Genomic DNA, 20,916 nt, shown 5'->3' with positions numbered 1-20,916 from the left:
GAAGCGCTCCCCTCCGCCCGCCCCCACATCCGGCGCCGCCGCCGTGACGCCGCGCCGCCCGCCGGGACCTGCCGCCGGAGCTGGCCCCGCTCCCAGAGCCGGAGCCGGGCGGCCGCGGGCCCGGCCGGCAGCTGCCAGGCAGGAACCAGAGGGTCGAGGCGCGGGCTCGGGCCGCGGCCTGCCGCCCTCCCTGCGGGCAGGGGGAGGCGGCCCCGGTCAAAGCCTGGGCCTGCGTGAGGGGGAGGCTGGGGCGGCTGGAGCGCTCGCCGTCTCGCTGGCCGGGGATCGACCTGGCAGTCAATAATGTCTTTGTTTTTTTTTTCCACTGTTATTGTAGGGCAGGATGGCTTCGGTTGAAAGGGAGACACTGTCCCAAGATGAACTCCGGAAAAGGCTCTATCAGACTTTTAAGAACCGAGGCGTACTGGACACACTTAAGGTGTGTTTTATTTTCAGCAGGCGCTACCTGTGATTCGCTGCGCAACTTAACGTTGAAAGCAGTGAAAGTCACGCCGAATAAATGTGTTTCCCACTCTCCCCAGCTGTATCGTTTTCGCCACAGCCTAATTCGTATTCGGCTTTTATTTGCCAGAAACGAAGGTCTTCCTAAACAGAAGTGCCCTTCATTATGGGTTAGTTGCAGAACCTTTTTCGGGAAGGTTGAAGGCCTGTATCGGGTCTTTGAAAATTTCCATGCTTGAGAAAAAAAGCAAGCAGGGAAGAAAGGAGTAAGTGAGAATACGGGTTTGGAAAGGACCTCTCAGGTTACAGAGTCAGTTTGTTACCTATTATAAGTAAACATGCTATGTGAATTCTCCTACTGAAATGTTCCACTTATGTTTTAAAACTATTTGAGCTGTTTTCTTCTTGTCTGCTCATGGAGGAGAGTGTCTTAGAATATGGTTATATTCAAGAGTGAAACTTTGTTCTGGTTTGTAGCCTGGGTTTATTTGTGGTTGCTCTGGCCTTCTTTCTTGTGCTGAAAGTATCCTTCATTTTAAGTAGCTCTTGCTTCTCTTGATTAATTTATAGGCAGCAGTCATACCTTTTCTTCAGCATTCTGTTCTACAATGCTAAGCAAGTCAAGGTCCAGTAGTCTCAGTGCTGGTCATCCCAGCAGTCCTCTGCATCACTTTGAAGTCTTTCCCCCTTTTTTTAAAGGAAGTAGATCATGATTGTTGTGAGCTTTCCAGACAAAGTGTAGAATGGTGTTAATTCTTCCCTATTTTTGTGGGGAAAGTCTGTGGAAGGCTGCGTATATCCCTTTTTGAGGCATGACACGTTTGTAGTGCTAGTCGTTGTTTGATTGACACATCCACATCTTGCTTCTTCCAAACACTAAATCCCTTGTGTTATAGCAGAAATTTGTATCAGGTCTTAAATGCTAAAATGTTGTATTTCTTGCAGTTTCAGTTTTGCTAGGCTTTAAACATCATCTGATTGCATTTTTTTATGATGCTTTGATCTTTGTATACTTCCATGCACGTCCTTATGTCACCAGCAAATGTTTTTAGCTCCTGCTTTTTATGTCAGATTTGTTACAGTTAAAAAAAAAATAAATCAAAATCTGTATTTTAAGAATATCACTAACAAGCTTATGGCCAAGAATTCTCAGTTCAGGACAACTCATTTCTTCCTTAGCAATTTCCATACCAAGCTTGCTGTGCCTGAACCATTTCTTGTGTTGTTTGACTTAACTAATAGTCTGTCAGGTGGCATGCTGTTTAAGTCCATTTTCCTGCTTCTTTTCCTTGTCTAGAAGATTATGCATCATATTAAAAATTTCATAGCTTTTCTGAGCTGAAAAATTAATACAGTTGGGGTTTTTAATGGATTCCTGCAAACAGTCTTACATCTTCTGATGAGAATACTCTCAGCTTTCTTGTGGTCTTATCTGACTGCCTGTGCTGGTAAGAGACAGGGTGGATCTGGAGCTACAGGTATGCTGAATGGCCGACATATAACAACTGATTTCTACCTTCCTTTCCAATAGTAGGGACAGGGATTTAGCCTTGCGTTTTCCACCTGCGCTTTGTCATGAGACGTAGAAGAGGTTGCTGGTCTCGGTTGTTTTTGAGACAACCTCATCTCTGTCAAAATTGGTTGAAACTGGGCAAGTTCAGAAATGAAGAAGCAAAACAAATTTTTCAGTTGTCTTCCTTTCTCTCTAGTGTCTAATTTCTGTAGAAAGCCATGCTAAAATATCGGGCTAGTCTGATGATTTAGCTTTGTTAAGTTTTGGTAAGCATTTAGTGTTTCATCCCATTTTTGGTAACACACAATTTCTTTAATCAGCTCTGTCATTGTTGCATGCCTGCTGTTGAAAGCTTAAAACACTATTTCTGTCATGATCTTTTAGTACTCTAAAACCAATTTGTATAATTATATAATGAAAATTATTATTTCTTCCTTTTACTGGAGGGAGACTTTCTGATTTTAGGTTACTTTTTTTCTCTATTGTAACTCATAGAATGCAAATAAATAATAAAAAAAAAGCAGTTTAATTGTTATTAGCGCCTGTAGGCTTTTTTGATTACTACCCTTTTGCTTCCCTACAAAATAATTGATATTAAAGACATTGACTTTCCTGTTTATTCTCCCATCTGCTTTTGCGGTTACATCAGCAGCTTCTTGATATGAAACTCAGAATAGGACTACTGAGTCTTCCGAGTACATCTGAAATTGAGGCCAGGTCAGGCAGGCTTTATTTAAGCCAAAGAGAAGGAGAACAGGAAAGTGCTGAACTACAAATGAAGCTGGGGGTACTAGAGTGGAGTTTATGTGAGTTCTTGACTGAGAACAATACTTCTTTTCAGTCCTACATTTGATACATCTTGAGTGAAAGTCAAAGATCACTGTAGCCACCATTAGAGCATTTTAAAGAAAGGCACAGTGTCCCAAGCACTCTTCTAAATTTTATCCAAGTTAGTCTGCCCATTTCTGTTATGTAGGTTGTAATATAGCATGTGCAAGTAAAATGAGACTCCCTGTGAATTTTGAAAAATAAAAACTGCCATTGAATAACATGTAAACTGAGAATATAATGTCTTTTCTGTATCAGACACAGCTCCGAAACCAGCTAATCCATGAACTAATGCACCCAATTTTAAGTGGAGAACTTCAGCCGCAGGCAGTTCCAAATGATGACAGTTCGCTTTTGATCACAGCTTCTAACAGTTTGGTGGCAGATCATCTACAGAGGTGTGGCTATGAGTATTCACTTTCTGTTTTCTTTCCAGAAAGTGGATTAGAGAAGAAGAAGGTAAGTTCAGTAATTTAGCTCTTCTGAGATTTCTAGGAGCTTTGCTTTCTGGGGGGTGTTACGTTCCAACAGAATTGAAAAAAAATCCCCTTTTGTGATAGTGAAATGCAAATGCAAGTACAGTTTCTGATCATCTCCATAAAAGACTTCTAATATTCAAGGCCATTTTCACTTAAGCTAATGATGCTGTTCTGGGAAGACATAGCACAAGGCTCTTAGCCTCGTACTTCCTTCACCCACAGCGGCAGTCTGGCCTGACCATTTGTGAGGCTGTGTGGCAGACCACTTGGGGAACTGATCCTGATTAAAGCTAGCCTCTTGTTTGGCCATTCAGTTCCCTGAAAGCGTGCTTCATGGTCAGTTTAAGCTGTTCTAACTACAAGCTGTAGCTGAAGAGGGCAGTCCTTGCCTCCTTCTCTTTGTTTCTTCTCTATAGGTATGTGATAGGGTGAAGTTGTTTATAACTGAAAGTGAATTATTTGACTTGGTGGGTAGTTAGTTGTCATTTGGGTTAAGGAGCTCATCTGATTTGTATGATAAATCAAGAAGCGAGGCAAGGAAAGTAGCAAGAGCATGTGTCCAGGGTGGGGAGGAAACAAAACTATCTCTTTTCACAGCTTCAGTTGGTCATAGAACTACACACGGGCTGTGTATGTCTTAGGTAATGGAGATAAGTAAATGTAGTATGAGAACAGCAGGCCTCTGAAAATGGTTTTACAAGGCAATAAACAGATCTTTCTTGAATGGAAAACATTCTACAACTGTAAAATGGTGCCTGTTACATATTTGAAATGTTTCTAAAGTAGTTAACCTTTTCTAACTTATCTTTCCCTCTCCCCCCCCCCCTAAAGCTGTGGACTATGCAAGATCTTCTTCAATTAATGAGGATCAATCCAAAATCCAGTCTTTACAAATCACTGGTAAAGTTATTTTGATTTTGAAAATAAGCTTCAATTACAGTTGTGATGAAGCAGACTGGCTAAAACATCTTTTATTTCTTACAGACTTCGGGAACTCGGAAGGAAAACAAAGGTACAAGCTGCTTGTACATGATGCAGCAAGGATAATTGTGTCAGCCTCATTTTTATTAAGATGCGAGCAATAGAAATTCAAATTTCTTGAGTGTGTGTTGGTACGGAATAAGATGGATTTAGTAAGATTTTGAAACTTGCAGTATGTCAGGATGATAAATATTATATTTCAGTATTATCCAGCTCCTGTTTGTGGTGTGGATTAAGTGTTAACATTCACCTACAAAATAAATGAAAAAAAAATCTGTAATCAGGTATTAAATACAATGCTGTTTGGAAGCTTTTCACACTAACTTTGGCAAGCTCAGATTCTGGGTTATGTTTATAATGGACTGTATTAGCTTGCATAATGTACTTCAAAAACTAGTTAAAGATTTAATTGACTTTCCATTGTTTTATATAAGAAATAATTCTTATGTCTGCATGATGAAACCTAGCTATATTGTACAGCCTAAAGTAGCTTGATCTTCAGAAACCCCTATTGCCTAATGACCTCATAATTAAAGTAGCAATAATCTGCTCTCTCAAATGACCTCGGAAATCAGAGAGACAAAGAGAAATGGATGAAAGGAAAAGTTGCAAAAGGACAGCTTTTGCAGAATGAGGTTGACTGGAATATGCGTATAATAAAAATCTTAATAGTTTACTAGTATTGATTTTTACTTAAATAATTGGTTCTTTCTGTAAATCAAGTAGGTTTTCTTGCACAGTGAAAATGACTTCATTAAGTACAGGCTCAAAAATTCAGTTTTGATATAAAATCAGAACTAACTAATGTGTTGGATCTTGATAGGTTTTCTTATGCAGATTTTAATCGGACTTACAGAGCATCATCTAAGTAAGGAAACTCATGACACAGAAACTCAGACAACCTCAGTGCCTCCTTACAGAGACTCTCTTGGTAAGTGCAACCTCTGCAAGGAAGTCTCCCCAGATATTTTCATATTGGTAAATGGTATAGATTAATAGAGTGTATGAATGTTATTCATTCATCACTTACTCAAATGCAGACCAAAGTAATAATAAGTAAAGGTAATACCTATCATTAGTACATTGGTTTTATAACCTTTCTTAAAATAAGGCAAAAATCCTGTTACGACTTTTTTTTTTTAATCGGATGTTTTCTTAGGCATTTAGCTAAGAGCTATAACATCTTAGATAGACTGTAAATATTATGTGCTGAAATATGTTCTGGAAAACATAATTGTAAATGCATGCCTTGCTTCTCTTCCTATGATAGCGTTTTAGTGAAAGTTAGGCATAGATTGGGAGTTCTTGAATTATAATATGCATGCTGTCAGTAGTACAAAAAACCTAAAAGTTGCATGCAAAAGAAAATTCTTGTCTGTCCGTGATAAAGAGGATGTAATACCACAAATAGTGCCTAAACAGCTAAGTGGCTCCTCTTAGGTGTATGTTATGTGGCATAGAGCTGATAAATGACATTTCTGTGCAGTTCTTGTTCCTACAAGAGCTTTGGTAGGATAACTGCGGTGGCTGTTTTTAAATTACAGTGGATATGTTGCTCTTTTTATAGCTGAGAAGCTTCAGCTGATTGATGAACAGTTTGCAGACTCTTGTCCCCAGCATCAGAAATACGAATCATTAGAAGTAAAACTTCATGAATATAGAAAAGAAATAGAGAAGCAGCTTCAAGCAGAAATGTGTCAAAAGGTATTACTCCGGTCATTGAATTTGAGGGAGACATTTGTTAATTTTGACTTTGCATATTACAATCTTTTAATATGTAAGGTAAATTGAAAGAAAAGATCTAATAGTGAGTTACAACAAACACAAAGGCTAAGTTAATCCAATGTCAATTGTTAATTTGATGATATAGCATGTGCATATTTTCCATTCCCCTTTTTTGTTAAATGTGCACAGAATGTTAAGCTTCTTATTCTGATGTTAATTTGTAACCCAACTTTTTCTTATTTTGATGTCTTAATTTGGTAAATGTTACTTGCTCTTTGTTATTTTGTTTTGTGGAGAAATGTTTACTCTGCTGAGTCATACTATTCGTTTTCCTTCCCAGTTAAGATTTTGAAGCTTGAATTTCAATATAATGCATAGCAACTGAGAAGCGTGAATTGCTGCTGTGTAGCTTGACAGATAGTTAATTTTTAATACTGATGAGAATTTGCATACTATTTCAAAACATTACACAGAAACACTAAAATCATAACAGACAATATCATAAATTATTTCTGCCTTTTTGGTTTTTTTCTTCCTACAATTGAAGACAGCTCTTTGAGAGACTTTTCCTTCATTTTGGTAATAAAATTAGGATTTTTTTTTTTTGTCACATAATCCGTTGATAATCCTTATGTCTGAAAAATGGAGCAGAGAAAATATACTGCAATTACTTATGTACGGGGTTTTTTTCCATAAATTTCTGTCAAGATCAACAGTTCATTTGGATACAAAAATTTAAATTAACTGTAGTTCACTTAAATACCTTTTTTTTTTCCATGAATTTCTGTCAAGATCACTAGTGTATAAAAATGATGATCTGATAATCAGTTAGAATTATTAGACACACTTTTAAAGGCAGTCATCTGCATATAAACTGTTTGAAGAAATCAGTTTAGTCATGTTTACTCAGCTGGAGAAGTAGAAGGATGGAGAGTTAAAACTGCCAACGTGTTTCACCTTCATTTTTCATTTAGTCTTCATTCCCCAACAGGCACTGTCTTTTTAGAATGTAAAACATGTTAAGTTGTGTGTTGTTAAGTTTGTCTCAGTTTAAGCAAAGCAGTTGCAACAAAGGAGATTTTGAATCTTAACCGGATATAAATCACTTCTAAATTCAGTTAGCTTTGCCTGGATTCCTTAGCAATGTGGTGTGAATTACTGTAAGACATTTCTAACCTGATTTATGTATGTACAAGTGATGCTGTACTGTCTCACCATTTCTTTAATTTTTCACAAAATTTGTGCCTGCAGACCTCAATTTCTTGATCAGACATTCATACTGTGCTTTTCCCCCTCTCTCTAACCTCCTTGTTTTCTCCAATCTCACAATTTTTCTATCATTCTTTTTATTCTTTTGCTCATTTTTCTCACTTTTTTTTTCTACTATGCTTGCTTTCTGTTTTCTTCCAAATTTTTATTATAGTTGTTTATAACCCTGTTTGTTCTTGCACATATTGCACTTCACACATTGTAGGGAGGCATGTTCCCTACGATTCTTCTGTGCAGTTGCAAGATGCATACTTTCCTGTTTGTACACATTTTACTTTTTCAGTTGTGCTAAGAAGTCTGTGAGTCAGGACTCCTGTTTCTGTAACCCTCTTTATGTGGAGTTACATATTCTGCATTTTTTTTTTCACATGTTCAGCTCTTTTTTTTTTGTGTCCAGATGAATTTCTGTTGCTCCTGAGGGATTCAGGATGGGTCTGCTTCTGCCATTTCTTGCATCACCAGTCAAAAGTGGTTCTTTAGGAAAGAGGCAAGAATAGAGACAGTATCAGAGGAGGAATTCAAGAGTGTGGCCATTCCTTAATTGCAAGCAGACTATCACTCCTGCCATGTGTTTTTCTTCATAGGCCTCTGTTTTGCTCTTGTCTAAAGCTATTAGTTTTGTATAAGATCTGCTTTGGGATGCCAGCTAAATGCATGAAAACTATGCGAGACCTGCAAATACTATGTGCTGCTAAGATACTTTTATCACAGTAATTTAGTTTCATCGAACTATGATATATTTCCTAACAGGAATTTCTAAGTGAAATTTAGAATTGTCTGAGGAGGGATTCTCTTTGTCGATGTGAAGATGGCCCTACTTAACCCTCTCTTCCTCCTTTATGTAAAAGCTAGAACATTTTAAAGAAGTTGAAATAGCAAAGATTAAAATGGAGGAGAAAGTGCAGACCCAGAAAGAAATCTCTGAGCTACGTCATGAGTTAGAGAGGACGCATCAAGCAAAGTCTGAAGCCTTGATTTCTCGTGAAAAGAATGCTATTGAGAGGCTTCAAAAACAACAAGAGGTAAAGTTCCAAATATTTTTTTCTTAATCTAGTACAAAATGATTCAGTGAGTTGATTAAACTGTTCTTCTATCGTTGGGAGATTTACCTTCGGATCTTACTTGGCTTATTAATGAAAACTTTGAATGTACATTTGTTCTCATGAATAGGTGAAAGCGTTTAAGCAACCACAAGAATGAGTATGGGTAAATACCTAAGTAGAGCTGTCTGGAAAAGGAACTGTTCTGCAAGCTAGGATTGAGGGATTTAAATGTAATAAGTACTTTTTAATCTGTTTTAATAACTTTGCTGAATTTGGATCACTGAGATTTTTTTTTTAACAGAAAGTTGATATGACTTTTCAGTTTTCTGTTTCCAGAATGTAGCTTTTAGTTATAGTATAAATTCTTTCAATTCCTAAGAAGGATTCTAAACTAAATGGAATATACAGTCTGTATGGTACAAATATGCCATTTCTGTAAGTCTTTATATGTTGAACATTACTAATAGCCACTGTCTTACCATAAGCTAACATCTTGCTTCGTTTCTTTGAATACTTTTTTTGTTGATGAATTACTCCTTTGGGCTGTTAACTCTTGGTGTTTTGCCAGAGTAGTAGCAGTTACTGCAGCACACAATAATTTGCGTATCGTTCTGAATTTCTTCTCCCAGTCTCTATGACCTTTCAGTTTCTGGAAGAATACTTTGCTTGCTGTTCTGTTGCCTGTTTGCCTAGCCACCCCCCTGCTGTCTGCAGTAGACCTTCCTATCCAAATAATTTAGTCATCCACAAATGCTAACCACCGTTCTGCTCTGGTGTGGTGGGTTTTTTTGGTGGTTTGGGTTTGTTTTTTTCTGTGTTCTTTTTTTTTTGGCCACTCCCTGAGACCACACGATGTTGGTTAACAAAGCAATCATACAGGTCTTTACTATTGACCTGCTTCCAATCTGAAAATTCAACATTTTATTACTACTCTATGAAATTCTTTCATGGTTGTATGGCTTAGAAGCTTACAAGAAAACCATCTATTTTACGCTATCAATTTTCTTCTGTGGGCAAGAAATTAATTCAGTAATTAAAAAAAAAAAGAGGGAAAAAAAAAAAGGAAGACTAGCTCAGCATATCCATCAAGCATTATGTATGGATATTTGATTGCTCATGTCAGCTTCTGCACTCACTGAAAAGTGTATGCCTCATTTACCTGGGGACTGTTTTAACAGAGACCAGCAGCTCTGCTGAGTTGAAGTATATTTGCATTAAAGATAGAAGGTCATTTAACCCTTTGCTAACATAACTTTATGCCCAGGAAATAGGGCTTGACAAACTGCTCTATTTTTTGCACCAGAACAGCAGCTAAGTCTTTCAGCACCATCAAGTGCACGACTTGCAAACTTGATATGAGCACCCATAGGGCAAAATAATAATTTTTCTCTTCTTAGGCTAATGCCTTGTGTGCTTAAGTTAAGAACAAGAAAAGCTCTTTTTTTAGTAATAAGAAGATATGTGACTTTTGGTATTGTCACGTTCATGACTTGGTGGATTCCCTTTACAATTTGATTTCTGTAAGTTAAACTGAAAAACTGAAAGACTGCTGGTTGACTCAGTTTCAGTTTTAAGTCATGTTTTATCAGAGGCTTTTGGTATTTGTTTTCTCTTTTTTTTTTTTTGTGAAGAACCTAAAAATTATTGTTTATTTAAAATTCAGATGTTTGAATGTGCTTATTCTGTAATTTTTTTCTAAACAATTTTTCCTTTTACATGAGTTTTAATCAGTGCCATTTCTTAAAAGAAAAGTGTTTACAGGTAGCCATCTAAAATATTTTTACTCAGAGTAAAAGGAGAATGGGAATAAAAAAATAATTTCTGGATATTATTTGAAATTATGGCTATATAAGTAATATTTATATGGAGTAAGACCAATTACTGCAGAAGATCCTTGGAAGTTTGAACGTGTTAAATAGTACATATGGTATAAAGTGTGAAGCAAAACTAGAGATACTGTTCTGTGATTCAGATAGAAGCAAAGGAAGTATACGCTCAGAGACAAAGTCTACTGAAAGATATTGAAGTCATAAGGACCAGAGAGGCGGAACTGAAGCAAAGAATTGAGGCATTTGAAGTGTAAGTTGCTGAAGGGCATATACAGTGCTAAATTATGTTGTTGTCCTTTTTCTGGAAAGCATGTTTCAAGTTGTTGCTGCTTCTATGATGTCGAAACAGATTAATTCTATATCCCATAAGTTGTGTTTTGCATTTTGAGCAGTAGTGTATACTGCCTCTATTAGTAGGGATACCCCATACAAAAAGAAGTTTGGGCTCCTCATCCAACCAGAACAATGCAGCATCACTTGGGAGGCAAGGAATCAGATGTTTGCTTTGAAGTCCTTAAACTAAAACAAACAAACAACACAGTATCTAATCCTAACACTCATAAGGCATGCATATGCTATTTTGCTTCTTTTGTCCTGTTTTTTTTTTTTTTTTTTTTAACTTGTCCTTAGTAAGATCAGTTTTCTTTGGTTAAAAAAAAAAATAACTAAACCATTTTTGGCCAGGTTCTCAATACTACCTAATGTCATTACTTTGACATCTGCTTTTTATAGCAGAATGAGTATCCTGCTAACAAAACTGTATTGTTTTGGGGTTTTTTTAACAAGCCAGCAGAGGGTGCTGATAGAGTACCATGATCAGCACTATCTCCTCTGAAGGCTTTCTGGTGTGGGAAACTGAGCTAGGGTTAACCCGGGATAGCTGCATAATTGATTGGTACTGGATTTTAAATAGGGCAATTTAGTTTGTGTCACATCTCCTTGTTCTTAGTGAATTACTAGGACAGATTCTAATCATAATTTTAAATTGCTGCAGTGTTCCAAGCAAGCACATTACCCTTTGATGTCTCTAAATGTTGTTTAAAAAAACCCCGAAAACCTAAAGTTATGGCTTTATAACTGCTCCCTGGCTGTGTATTTATGGATGTTTCAGCACTCGGAAACTTCAGGAAGAGAAAAATAAAGCTATTGATGATGCACTTCGGCGTCGGGAGGTTGCTGTGAAGAACATAGAGGAGACATATGACCAAAAGCTTAAGACGGAACTCTTAAAGTAAATTTTTCTTTTCTCCCTAATAGGACACATACTACTTCCTATGAAAACAGAATAATAAATTCTATAGGATTTCTTTTGAAATGTGTAACAAAGCAAGGACTTTGAAAATGTACATCCATGTTTTTGTTTTAATCAGCTTGAATTCTTTACATTATTGCTTAGCTCTTTGCTAGGGAGGCAAAATGTTCTATCAGGTTCAGAAAAAGCTCGCTATAGAAAGTAATTCTCTTTTGATTGTAGGTTATATTATTGTTGTAGTTTTAATTCTGTGTTGTTATTTGGGAAAGAGATGTGACACTAGTTGTATGTTTAGACAAGAGGATGTGAAGCAGTATTAGTGACTTCCTTTGACCACAATTAAAAGAACTGACCATTTTACAAATGCAGGAAAGGCATGGAGGGGAAACTAGCATTAAAGAGATGTTATAGGTTATTGGAAAAAGGGTGAGAGGCACAGTGGTCCTTTGTACAGACAGATTGGCTCTTACCTTAACCCCTTCCCATTTTTGGAGAGGGATTCTCTGTTACAGATCACCCTCTCATATTGACTACCATCCACATGAACATGGTTTCAAAGAATTTGCTTAGAAATGCTCTTTGAAAACAAAAGACATCATCTGTGACTGCTTTTGAGGTGTTGCAGCGGGTATATCCTAACTTTGCTATTGTACTTTCTTGGAGTGCTTTGGTCACTTGAAGGGTTACTTGATGCTTCAATGCAGGCAGGTGCTCTCAGCATGTTATTACTCGTGTATTTGATGGCATGGACTGGTCTTCCAGTTAGGCAGTTAAACCAAATGACTGATGTATCATTACTTTTTATTGCAAGCCAGTGAACAATAAGTATTATCTCTGTTAGTGTGTCTTTATTTAAATTACAGAGGAAAGATGTAAGGAGTAGGTTTTGACAAGAATGATGCCTTAGCTGAAACTGTGTATATTTGAAGGTTTTTTCAGAGAACAGTGAAATGCAACTAATTGACTCACCTTGGTATCTTATTTTATATAGTCCATACCAGCTAGTTACAAATAATGCTTGTAAAGTGCTTTTGGTTTATGAGGAGAAGCAAATTATTTTAAGGATAAACGGCTGCTTAGCTTATTTTAGCAACATACAAAATATTTTAGACATGCTGCAAATGCTCAGAAAGATAAAATCCATGTCCTTTTGTCCCAAATCTTTCATGAAAAGTAGCGAAGAGCTGCTATTTTTTGTATAGAAATGATGATGCTTGTTAGAAAAGGAATCCTTTTTTATTTCTATGATAAACATTGAATACCATAATTGGGAGAAGGATCTGAGTGTTCTGGACCATTTGCAAAAATGCAGGAGGATGGATGTGGTAGTATCTGAAAACATTTATAATCTGTGTCCCAATCATGCGAAATGCTGAGCTTTCTTAGCTCCTGTAGATTCCAGTAAAATTGAATGGTAGTGTTGGATGACTGCTGGGCTATGAGTAGTGGTGTACCTGGGCAGTGCTCAGTGTCTAGCTGGTGGCCAGTGACAGGCAGAGAACCCTTGGGGCCAGTACTGGGACCCATACTGTCCGATATCTTCGTCTGTGACCTGGATGTTGACACAGGGCATCCTCAACAACTTTGAACATGAGGCTTAATTAAGGGGAATGACTTCCACAACAAATGGCAGAGTTTCAGTTCAGACAGACTTTGATAAGCTTGGGCATTGTGTCAACGTAAATGTTGGGAATTTTAACAAGAAGTGCAGAGCTCTGGGCATGGGGCAGAATATGCCTATGAAGTAGCATAAATGGCGAAAAGGAATCGACCGAGTAGCTGTGTTTCTGAAGAGGAATGGGAGTTACAGTGAATGCCAGGTTGACTGTGAGCCAGCAGCATGCTCTGGCAAATAAGGCAAACGGCATGATGGGCGACATGAGTAGCAGCACAGCCAACAGACTGAGGGAAGTTATTATCCCCTTCAGGTATTGGTGAAGGCTATGCTAGGAATACCATGCCCAGGTTTGGGCTCCCCACTTCAAGGAAGTCATGAAGAAACTGGAAAAGGGCCTAGTAAAGGTCTGTCAGGATAGTTATGGGACTATCAGGCATGACCTCTGAGTTCATATGGCAGGGGCTGTAAATTGTGGCTTGGGAGGTTCAGCTTGGACATGGAAGAAAAAAATTATTTTTACTGGGAGCATAGTGCAGCACTGGCACAGGTCATCCAGGGAGGTGGTGGAATATACATCCTTTGAACTTTTCAAGAGTTGGCTAAGAAGAGCTACAGCTGAACTGATCTGGAGTTGGTGGTAGTCTTCCTTTTTGAGCAGGTAGTTGAATGAGGTGATTGGCAGGGCTCTTTCCAACTGTTTCAGTGGCTCTGCAATAACTAATTTTGTCAATAAATAATTGTATGATTATAGTTTAGTCTGGGAAAGACTGCAGTTTACACAAATGCACGCACGTGTGCGCACACACATTCTTTGGGAATACATAATTCTTTTTACTTCTAGATATCAGCTTGAATTAAAAGAAGAATACATAGCCAGAACTAATAAAGTTACTGAAGATGAGAAAAAAAATAAAGGTAACCATCTCTCTGAGATTAATAAAGTAGCTGTCTATCTCTAGAGCTTTTACTAACAGGTATCAAAACACTGTTGTTACTAAACAGTCACGGTGTTCGGTAATAGTGGTGTAAGTGACAGAAAAGCCATAAAAATGGATTTTGAAAACACGTAGCAGGATCCCATGACAGGTCGGCAATTCCTTGCTGTTCAGAATACTGTGGGAACTGTGAGCTGCTGCTTTGACAGAGGCTGCAAAGCATTTTGCTTTTTCAGTTTCCCATCTCCTTCTGAAGTCCTACTAGCTCATTCATTCTCTAATTGAACTCTGGTACAGTCTGGTAGCATACCCTTGAATGGTTGCCAGTTTCTACATTTATTGTGCACAAGATCTTTAATTGGAGCTTGAGGAAGATTGCTGGGACAGATAACATATTTAGACTTTTAAGTTGGGGACATGTGAAAGAAATGATATATCATGTGCATATGAATTTGATTTCTTAATTCTAAAGGGGTATGGATGCATATGTATATATATACACTGATTTACTTAATTTTGAAGGAGTGTGTGTGACATTCAGTCATTTTTATGTCTTGAATTAAATTGAATGTTGGGCTGAGCAGCTTAAACTGTTTTTTGCTGATACACTTTTTTTACTGAATACTCTACTAATTTTAATTCAGCATTTGTAACCCTCCCTGCAGAGAAAGCTATGCTTTTGCACGAAGAAGCCATTGCTGTTAATACAAAAAAGGAGGAACTCAAGCAAGCTATATCACGCACAAAAGAGCTTGAGGTAATTGTAAACATGAATTTAAAGAAGCTGTATTCTAATGAGTGCCTTTGAGGTACATTAAAAAAAGGGAAATAAAAGTAATTGTTAAGTAAGTACAGCAGTTCATAAGCTTCTAAACTGTTCTTTATCTGCAGCTGGATTTGGAGTCAGTGAAGGCCCAGGTTCTGTTGGTAAATAAACAGAATCAGTTGTTGACAGAAAAATTGAAAGAGGTATCAGACTATCCTTTGCTAAAGGAGGAGAAACTGGAGCTTCAAGTGCAGAATAAACTACTTAGGCAACAGCTGGATGAGACTCGCAGTGAGAACCAGCATCTTCGAGACAGTCAGTGTGGATGATTTAGTAATTTTCTTGTTTATGTTTCCCTATGAGTATTTGTTTAGAAATAAATTTTCATTAAAATACATTCTTTGTATTATGTTTACTAGTAGTTTGCATTAAACTCCAACTAATGTTTGTGTAAAAGGAAACAGTCCTTGACATTATAAGTTTATTTTCTATATGTCTGTATAGTAGAAATCCTGAATTTAGTGGTAGCTATAATAATATGAAGAATATCCCTTTCACCCTTTGAAAAAAGCAGTACAATATTTCTAACCATAGCATTAGTATGGTTAATAATGGTACAAGAACATTGCATTATGATTTTCAAGTGCTTGCCTGACTATAGTTATAAAATGCCAAGTATTTTTAATGTGCATTTGAGATTATGGGAGAGTAGAGATGTACACCCAGTTATGTAGGGTAGAGATATGTATTTTTCTTCCAGGATAGCACAGTCTGGGTCTAGTTCTTAAATGACTACACCAACAAAAATTTCAGTCCTTTGTAAAAGGAAGAAAAAAAAAATCCCTGAGTACTTCATTCAAAGCCTTGTTGTGTTCCTAAAAACAAATTGGCTTTACATTTTGAAGGAGTATCATGTAGAAAAGTGCACACTCATTGTTCTATGGCTGAGTGTGTAGTATTTCTCTTCCTGGGTAGAGCTGTCCCAGCCCTCGGCGGAGCATCTGGCCTGCCAAGTGGAGCTGAGAAGAGTGGAACATTCTAGGAAGCTGGCACTGGATGAATTTGAAAGTCATAGGCAGATTTTGGAAAAGCAGCTACAAAGTGAGGTAAATTAGTCTTTTAAATAATTTGAATCCTTTCTTCTTCCTGTCATCTTGTTCACATTTATCTATGTACCTGTGCAAGTTGTTTGGTGTGTAATTATGGGGGTTGTTTGTATTCTGCTTTTTTTAATGTAAACAACTTTTATGTAAAACACCACCAAAAACCGAACCAAAAAAAAAAAAACCCCGAACCACTAACATAACCAAAGTAAATCTTTCCAAGTCAGTAAGTTGTCAGCACTGACTTTCAGTAGGGTACTATGTGTATATGGTTTGACTGGACCTGAAAAACATTTAGAAACAAGTATTCAGCCAGTTGAGATTCTTCTTTTTGTTTGAATTATGCTGGTTTTTGTTTTTCTCTCAATCTCCTATAGGTTGAGCGTTGTGCTCAGTTAAAGACCCAACTGTTGGACTCTGAAGCTACTGTCAGGAAGTTAAATGTGCAGGTTGAAGAACTGAAACTGCAAGTGAAACAAACACAGGCAGGTTTGTGTCTTACACCAGAGTAGTCCTTTATGAAGTTCACTTGCCTAACCAGTGTAAGAATTTCCAGAAGCTTAAAAAAGCTGCAGTTGCATAGAACTAATATACTACCAGTGAGTAGATTCCAAGTTTAAAATCAAAATCTATTTAAAAGCCCAATTTAAAAAGCAGACTGATCACAACTCCCCTTCTTTTCAGAAAACAAACATATAGGAGGAATGGAAAACATTCCTCCCTGAATACTTGCATGTTTTTATTGTCTGTGTTTCTTCAGTATGAATACAGTAATGTTTGGTGATAACATAATCACCATTTTCCAGGAGGCAGGTTCTGGTTTAATGCATTTGGATTCTTGAATGTTCATAATAAGAATAATCAATTTGAAATTGTATTGCATACCTCTCAAATTTAAATGTAACTTTTAAACAGTTGTCAAGGCTAATAACTTATGCACCGCATATGCACATTAGAAAGAGAGAGGCACTTGCATAAAGCAATTCAGCCTGCTGAAGAAATGTAGTTCTAAAGATGCCTATCTGTCAAATTGCTAATATCAAGTATGATAAATAAAAGGTTTGGGACTGAATTCTGCAATGGTTATTCATTACATACAGCCTGTGTTGCACCATAGTTCAGTATATGCAAAACTTTATATTATTCACTAGACCAATACACCATTTGGAATTGGAAATTTGTTAGTGTCAAAATAGCAAATATATATTTTAATTAAATGACTGAAAGTATTGCATGGACTTTTATTTTGCATCAGAGTTAAGGATGTCATTGAAGAACCATTTATGTGGAATAAAAACAAGGATGTCATTTTGCTGAGAAAGATGCAGCCCTATAGATTGGTCTTTTGGGCTTGCTGAAGCATACAAGTGCAAGCCAGGAAGCAGACAGCCCCGAAACATTCAATTTAACTGACAATTTTGGAGAAGTACTTTTTTTTAAAAAGCAACAACATTATCTATGTGATGTGTTGTTTATCTCCAAATTTCTTTTGTGATCTAAATAGAAGGAAACTGTTAAGACTTATGGCCTGCCCTGTGTCCCTCGCCCTTTAACAGCATGATTGGATAAATGTGTCCAAAGTGGTGCCGTTTTATTTATTTATTTATTTATTTAAACATAATTTAAGAAATAACACTGCAGAGTGCATATTTCAGGTAGTTTTACATGCAAGGATTATTTATTTAAAAAATAGTATCAGTGATAATTTGCAGTTATGCAGCTACATTAAAAATACATTTAAATCAACCCATTAAATTACCAAAATTGAAGCCAATTCCATGTTAAAATAATTTTGATCAAATTGGAATTTAAATGCCATGTTTTACTGTTTCTGTTTCATTATGGGTCTCCCTCTCTCACTCTTTACTGTCACTCACTTTCTCTTGTTATCATTTAGCTCTGGAAAATGAGGTGTATCGGAATCCAAAGCCTTCACTTGTCGATCGCTCTGTCCTTGACTTCACTGGTGACAGAATTGTACCTCATGATATTTATGTGGATAGCACATTTCTGAAGCATCAGATTATGACAGATATGATGAAGGTAAACACTGTGCCTAGAGTTGGCTATCGTCAGCAGTTACAGCCACGCAGTGCTTCTCCGGATTCTGACCTGGAGTGTATGGCGCAAACCTGGGCTAGAATAAAAGAACTAGAAAAAGAAGCAGAGTATTTGGAAGAGGCCTACAGGAACTATCAACACAGAGTCATGCAGGGTGCGGCTGGAAGCAGAACACCGAGAAAGATGCAGTCCCCTTTACTTCTACAGTGTGCTATTAGTAGACCCCCCTTGACTACCCAGCATGAACTTTTAGAGGATAATCCCAGCTCCCAACATTCCCCCCTGAGCAGTCCAGGAGGTGAAAAACATATCAAAAGAACTGGGCAGGTTGATGTCTTCAAAAATCCCTTAACACCACCACACAGAGGAGCATCTTCTTCAAGACGCCTTTCTTCTACTCCCGTTTCCAAATTGGAAAGAGATCTCAGTAGCAAGAAAAATTCAGATGGTAAGTCACGATTGTTAATGTGGTGTGGCATTAGGGTTTTGCTTAGTGTTCCTCTTGTGCTATGGGAAGAGAAGGGTTTAGCAGTGATAGTCTATCACTCATTTGTTATTTGCTAAGAGGCAGGAGAAGTCAGAGACAAAATATGCTAGCTGCTCGGAGTATTGCTGCTTCATGGAAACAAGTGCTGAAGAACAACATTGAGGGAGGCTAAACATACTGCACTTAGTTCAGGTAGCTTTAAAGAGAAGACTATGCCTATAATTCACTACAGGTGTAACTTTATTACATGCAGACTTGTATTCACAACTTGCTATTAAGTATAACTACTTTGCAACATTAATTGTAATTTCCTAGTTTTAATAACCCTCCCTTTGTATTTCTGTCTTTTCATTTAGCTATTGTAGTTAATGTGTGCAGCAGAAGACTGCTTCGTCTGGCTTCTCTTAAATTGAGTTTTCAAGTCGGAAAGGTCCAGATTTGCTTTTGTTTGTTCTTTTTGCTGTGACATCTTTATCAAATATTCCTGAGCAATTGTGAGGGGAAAGGGATTAGTGTTTGGTCATGATTGGAAAATTGTGATTTGCTATTAATTTCACAGTGTCTAATAATTACTTTGTAGTTTGTTGGGTTTTTTTTTAAGGCGCAGTACTCAGAAAGGCAAGCAAAATACAAAAGAATTGAAAAAGTTTTAAAAATCATGTTGTTTCAAATCTGCGGTACATCTGCAATTCTTGTCACCCTAGCTCAGAGTGGATTTAATAGGATGAAAAAAGATACCAAAAAAAAAGATAATGATCAGCTTCTGCATGAAGGAAGGTTAAATATAAGAAGGGCAGCTTAGTTTGGAAAAGAGTTGGCTGAGGTGGGCTGTGAGAAATCTGGAAAGCAATGAGTGATGTGGAAAAGGTGAAAAGGGATCGACTAATCACTGCTTCACAGACCCCAGAATTCTATGAAATTGAAAGGAAAGAGAAGGAAGTACTTTTTCGTACCATGAGTAAGTTGTGGAATTTATTGCTTCTGTGGCAACAAATGCAGATGCAGGAGTAAAACTTACCTGTCAGGAGGGCCCAAGTATTGACTGAGGAAAGGTCGGGGCAGATGTTGCCAGAAGTACGATGTAAGTCATCTCCTTTTTGAATTGTAGTTTAGTTTTATTTAGTAATGGGCACTGTTAGAAACATGCTACAAACAGCCTGATCTATTGTGGCTGTCTCTGTGTTTCTGCATGTAGAACACTGTGCTGTTATTGAAAATGTGTTTGAAAACTTTAACTTCCAAAGCAAAGTTTTAATTTTTCTCTGTCAGCTTATGTATAAACTACTTGCAGATTACTTAATACTGCACACACAAAAAAATCTTTCATAAAAGTAGGGTTTTGTTGTAAAATTAGAGAATGTCAAAATTAAACTTGTGTGTATAACATTAAAAATCCTTCCCGTCTTTGTACCTGTCAGAGGCTTGTTACATGATGGCTGATCTGTTTTTTCCATTGGATCTGTTCTGTGCTTAATGCACAGGACTGACTTATTCTGGAGAGGGATAAGAGTTGAATAACCAAGGAGGGTATTACCTAACTTAGGTGTTACAGAAATTGAATGGTATGTAGTGTAAGAAACCAGGTTGCAGCTAGGTGATATGTTCTCAAGGTGAACTGATGCGGTACTTGCCCCAGTATGCGCTGTAGCTTCAGTGGTAGCATGCCATGGAGTGGTTTATCTGCTTCCAGTTAGATTGCCTCCCTGCTGATATGTCAGCTCTGTTTCAAGGGTCTTCTGAGAAGGAGTGCTTTTATAGTGGTATATATGTTATCCTTCATGCTAGAGATGGCTGAAGCACCAGATGTGTCTTTGTTAGAAAACCATAAGTCATTCTGGAAGTTTCCATGAAGCTTTTTGGTGCTGCTGAAGATGCCAGTCTGAACAGGTCAGAATAAATTTTAAGAGGTAAAAGATATTACGCCCATGAGTCTGAGATTTGATTTGCCTTTGAGAGAGGTATAGCACAGTCAACTCATGTAGGGACAAACTGCAGCTTGGTTGTCAGCACCTGTCTTCGAAGGATGAAAGGAAGAAGGGTGTGCTCCTCTAAAACACTTGCAGTTGGCAGATCTAGCAGCTGTTTTACTGCATGGTCTGTCAGCGGAAGGGTATGTGGTTCTCTCTCTTCCTTTAAATTATCTCATGTATTTGACTGTTTTCCTTCCCAAGCCCATGCATGTTGGACCTCTTTCAGGCTTTGTCTTTGTACTGGGAAGGAGTAAACCGATTTCTGTAAGAGCAACTAAAAGTAGGACAGGGTCCTTTTCTGTTTTCCCCTGCTTACCGTCTCCAACCTCTGGACAGAAATACGGATCAAGAAGTAGTTATTGGGGGGGGGGGGGGGGGGGGAATTTGGATTGCCATCCGACCCATGCTTCCTATTACTTGATCGGTACTTGATCATTACTTTTCACCTTGATCATTACTTGACCAAACTTCATACCTTCTGATGAGAGAGAGCAAGGTTGGTGAGTCTTGCAGACAGCATACTGTGAGCCAAAGACCTCAGCTATTTGTCTTTTAGTGAAAATCAGTGAGTTCAATCCTAGATAATTTCTAAATA

At 37.6% G+C, this 20,916-nt stretch overlaps 1 protein-coding gene across 2 annotated transcripts in view; it reads left to right on the top strand.

Annotated features, from left to right (window-relative positions):
- The first annotated feature begins 343 nt into the window (after nt 1–343).
- Nucleotides 344–20,916, top strand: part of OFD1 (OFD1 centriole and centriolar satellite protein) — a 35,138-nt gene continuing 14,565 nt past the window's right edge. Inside the window, exons 1-15 of one of the 2 annotated variants that reach the window (XM_075719350.1) lie at nt 344–439; nt 3,062–3,262; nt 4,114–4,182; nt 4,267–4,294; nt 5,087–5,194; nt 5,831–5,967; nt 8,106–8,279; nt 10,273–10,379; nt 11,241–11,360; nt 13,841–13,914; nt 14,600–14,691; nt 14,826–15,015; nt 15,676–15,806; nt 16,181–16,292; nt 17,701–18,312. In XM_075719350.1, coding sequence (XP_075575465.1) covers nt 344–439; nt 3,062–3,262; nt 4,114–4,182; nt 4,267–4,294; nt 5,087–5,194; nt 5,831–5,967; nt 8,106–8,279; nt 10,273–10,379; nt 11,241–11,360; nt 13,841–13,914; nt 14,600–14,691; nt 14,826–15,015; nt 15,676–15,806; nt 16,181–16,292; nt 17,701–18,312 — 2,251 coding nt within the window. Of the gene's footprint in view, nt 440–3,061; nt 3,263–4,113; nt 4,183–4,266; nt 4,295–5,086; nt 5,195–5,830; nt 5,968–8,105; nt 8,280–10,272; nt 10,380–11,240; nt 11,361–13,840; nt 13,915–14,599; nt 14,692–14,825; nt 15,016–15,675; nt 15,807–16,180; nt 16,293–17,700; nt 18,313–20,916 lie in introns of those variants that run through there. The other variant, XM_075719359.1, reaches the window with a different exon arrangement.

The sequence above is a fragment of the Pelecanus crispus genome, chromosome 1, assembly GCF_030463565.1.
Source record: "Pelecanus crispus isolate bPelCri1 chromosome 1, bPelCri1.pri, whole genome shotgun sequence".
Lineage (NCBI taxonomy): Eukaryota > Metazoa > Chordata > Aves > Pelecaniformes > Pelecanidae > Pelecanus > Pelecanus crispus.
The sequence above is the reverse complement of the archived record's forward strand: the minus strand, read 5'-3'. Positions and strand labels throughout refer to the sequence as shown.